General features: G+C 40.8%; 1 protein-coding gene across 1 annotated transcript; it reads left to right on the top strand.

Moving 5' to 3' along the window:
- The first annotated feature begins 305 nt into the window (after positions 1–305).
- On the top strand, positions 306–3,995 carry INS (insulin). The gene is made up of 2 exons (XM_056528443.1): positions 306–489; positions 3,859–3,995. The coding sequence occupies exons 1-2, from the start codon at positions 306–308 to the stop codon at positions 3,993–3,995; spliced, it is 321 nt and encodes a 106-aa protein (XP_056384418.1).
- The last annotated feature ends 208 nt before the right edge of the window (positions 3,996–4,203 follow it).

Here is a 4,203-nt window from a genome sequence, read left to right as displayed (position 1 = left end):
ATTTCTTATTAGCTTTATTTTGTGTCTGCAAGACAAGCAATACAAGGCTTTGGAAGGGGGAGGAGCCAGCTCCGCCCACTAGCTCTGGGAGAACTGCAAATTAGAGATGAAGCCTTCAGAACAGGCTGAAATCTGAAGATAACATATACAAGTAATATACTGGCCAGTAATAGTGCTGCTTCTTATGTACACACCCAGGGCAGCTTATCCTGAAACGTTATCTTTAATGACAGGTATGCTTTAAGGTCCTTGATTCATGCTTCTTCACTCTTGTGTCCGCAGCATCACCCTCCATCTCATTCATCATGGCCCTGTGGATTCAGTGTCTCCCTTTGGCAGTTCTTCTCATCCTATTTACACCCACCACTCAAGCCTTAGCCAACCAGCACCTGTGTGGTCCTCACCTTGTAGAAGCCTTGTACTTGGTGTGTGGAGAAAGAGGCTTCTATTACTACCCTAAGGTCAGACGGGAACTGGAGCAGCCATTGGGTAAGATATGAATGTATTATAAGAATTCAGATGTTTATGCCATAGATGCTTTAAGGGGAAAAACTTTTCTATTAGAGATGAGCGAACTTACAGTAAATTTGATTCGTCACAAACTTCTCGGCTCGGCAGTTGATGACTTATCCTGCATAAATTAGTTCAGCTTTCAGGTGCTCCCGTGGGCTGGAAAAGGTGGATACAGTCCTAGGAGACTCTTTCCTAGGACTGTATCCACCTTTTCCAGCCCACCGGAGCATCTGAAAGCTGAAATAATCTATGCAGGATAAGTCATCAATTGCCGAGCCGTGAAGTTCGTGACGAATCAAATTTACTGCAAGTTCGCTCATCTCTACTTTCTATATACACATCAGATGAAATAATTTCCATCACTGACTCCTGGGTGGCTCATGACAGCCACATCTCGGCCAGAATAAAAAAAAAAAAAAAAAAAGTCATAGTAATATCCAATGAGATAAAAGGGGTACTCTGGTGGAATTATTTTTGTTTTTTAAATCATCTGGTGCCAGACAGTTCAACAGATTTGTAAATTACTTCTATTTAAAAATCGTAATCCTTTCAGTACTTATCATCTGCTGTATACTACAGAGGAAGTTCTTTTCTTTTTGAATGTATTTTCTGCCTGACCACAGTGCTCTCTGCTGACACCTCTGTCCAAGTCAGGAACTGTCCAGAGTAGGAGCAAATCCTTATAGCAAACCTCTCCTGCTCTGGACAGTTCCTGACATGGACAGGGGTCAGCAGAGAGCACCGAGGGGTCAGCAGAGAGCACTGTGGTCAGACTGGAAAGAACTACACAACTTTCTCTGGAGCATACAGCAGCTGATAAGTACTGGAAAGATTTACATTTTTAAATAGAAGTAATTTACAAATCTGTTCAACTTTCTGGTACCAGTTTATAAAAAAAATAAATAAATTGTTTTCCACCAGAGTACTCCTTTAATATGAGTGTAATACATGGTAAAGTGCTGTTGTTGGCACTATACAAATCTTCTTTATTATTAATATTATTATAACTGTATAGCAATATAGCACTAGGCACTAACATTGGCAGAGTCTGGGGATATCTCTCTCTCTCTCTCTCTCTCTCTCTATATATATATTTTTATTTTTTTTTAATTATTATTATTATTATTTTTTTAGTACATTTTGTAAAAATAAACTGCAATATTTTACTGATTCAGTTGTGTAGATTTTATAGGTGAAATTCTTTCCAATTTATTCCAAATTATCTTCTATTTGTGCAACAACAGCAACAGTAAGTTTCTTATGTCGTAGTACAAGCCACAATATCTACCAGTGGTCTCTAAACTGTGCCCCTCCAGATGTTGCAAAACTACAACTCCCAGCATGCCCAGCCATTGGTTGTCCAGGCATGCTGGGAGTTGTAGTTATGCAACATCTGGAGGTCCACAGTTTAGAGACCACTGGTGTATACCATGATCTGGTAGTCTAACATTACCTAAGGGTAAAGTCGCCCAAACCTGCCAATTTCAGCAGGATCATCTGACTATCTAATGTTTATGGAAGTGTTCAAATTCTCCCTCCTCAAATGTTTTGGGGGCAAAAAAAGGATTAGGCATGTTAAGTTTCACTTTGAGTTGAGTGTGCTTGTGTATGGGAAGGATGGAACGGAAAGCAATTGAAGGAAGTTCGCTCCGTGCACCGTAAGTCTGGGGTGCCGCAGCCAAGATTGAGGGGGTCCCCAGCGGCGGAACTCCTGCGTTCAGATATGTTTTCCCCTATCCTTTGGATAGGGGATAAGATGCCTAAGGGCGGAGTACCCCTTTAAGGGGGTTCCATGTGTGTCAGAATTCTTTCATACAGATCTGACACAATAATGTATGTGCTTTATGTGGATTATAGGGCAGATTCACTGTGGATCTCTCCACTATACACAAAAAGTGGTGAAATCAATCAAAATCTGTGCAGTGGAAAAGTGGAGCAGTTGCCCATAACAACCAATCAGATTGCTGCTTTCATTTTTCAGAGGCCTTTTCAAAAAATAAATAATTGGTTTCTGTGGGCAACTGGTCAACTCTTCCTCTGCGCAGGTTGCAATAAATCTCCTCCTATTGGGCAGCTTGAGCAAACTTGCTGACTCATGTGGATTCACCCGAATGGGAGGAAATGCATCCCCCCCCCCCCCCCCCCCCCAGAACACATCATGGTGGCAGCAGCTACATCAAAAGTATTTAAAAAAAAATTTTCATTCACTTAAATGCTGCCCCCTCAACACTGCTGCCCTAGGCACAGGCCCATAGGCGTCTTATGGTAAATACAGCTATAGTTAATGCCAATAGAATTTCCCAATTAAATAGTTTGTCTGCAACTTCATAAAGTTCAAGATAAAAGGGTTGTCTGATGACACTTATTTTTTCCCTTTCCACATCTTGCAATCATGTTGTAATCATGTAGGCAAAGCTATACCCACATATGATGACCGATAGCTTGTGTGGTCATCGTGTGTGGGCATGGCACATAACTGGCCCTCACCCCCTCTTGACTCAGAAGCTACACCTCTGAGACATGGAGAAGGTGTAAGTGAGCGGCCTGGAGCACAACAGGTAAGACTGTTTCTGCTCCCCAGACAACCCCTTTAATGCTTTGGTACTTCTGCACTGTTAGAGCTGCCAGACACCGCAATGGTGATACAACAACTGATATCTGTTCTTAGCAACTGTGGGTGTTCTGCCTCATGATGCACAACCTCATAAGGAGATCGAAATCCAGACCGTGGTGATTTCTGTAATGACTAGGTTTTGTACAGATAGTGCCTTCTCTTTTTCATAGATTTTTAGTACAGGGAACATGTCTACATTTAAGTTCAATTCTCAGTGATTCTAGTTATGAGTTTTGTTGGGTTTGAAAAAAATTTTAAGCAACAATAGTGTTGTCTGCAGCATTATTCTTGCCCTGAAAGATGAAAACCTATGGGGGGACATGTGAAAAGACAGGAAGCCATGATTCTAATTAGTGATGAGCAGAGCCTAAGATACCAATAGGTACAGACTGTTACAGATTTTGCATAGGGGCCCTGAAGTTACAAGTTACTTCTATGTCCATAGATATACCCACTGAATTATACAACAACAATCCTGACAAAGAATATAATATGAGCGTTACAACTCTCGGGAACATAATGGCAGCAAGTAAAGATTTATTAAAATATGTTAAACACATTTCAGGATTGATCTGATCTCTTCTTCAGGTATCTAGATAGCTATAGTTTATTTCTGCTACATCTGCAACTTGATAATATAACCATAGAGGTATTATGGTATGGTATTATATTTTCAGACCAACACCAAGTCTAACCAGATAATTTATTTCTACATTGTCCTCTATGTACAGTGAACGGACCTCAAGGCAATGAGCTGGATGGGATGCAGCTCCAGTCCCAGGAGTATCAGATGAGGAAGAGAGGCATCGTGGAACAGTGCTGCCATGGCACATGCTCATTGTATGAACTTGAGAACTACTGCAACTAAGGGCCATCTGGGAAGTTCTTGGGGGCACTTACATACGTGATTTCTTCTATGCAGATCATATATATATATATATATATATATGTCACCATCTCCTGTCCTGATTTTCCGATTGTGTCTTCTTGCTTTTCAATCCTATTTGAATAACCCAAAAAAATCCAACACTTTGGGAAGAAGATAATAATATACAGCATAGCAGTATTGTCCTTAG

This window comes from Hyla sarda, chromosome 6 (genome assembly GCF_029499605.1).
Source record: "Hyla sarda isolate aHylSar1 chromosome 6, aHylSar1.hap1, whole genome shotgun sequence".
In the NCBI taxonomy this organism is placed as follows: Eukaryota; Metazoa; Chordata; class Amphibia; order Anura; family Hylidae; genus Hyla; species Hyla sarda.
This window is presented reverse-complemented; position numbering and strand designations above follow the sequence as displayed.

Excerpts from the sequence above, each read along its gene's own strand:
- INS (XM_056528443.1), top strand. The coding sequence starts at position 306 with ATGGCCCTGTGGATTCAGTGTCTCCCTTTGGCAGTTCTTCTCATCCTA. Across the intron at positions 490-3,858 it reads GGAACTGGAGCAGCCATTGG|TGAACGGACCTCAAGGCAAT; the intron begins GTAAGATATGAA and ends CTCTATGTACAG.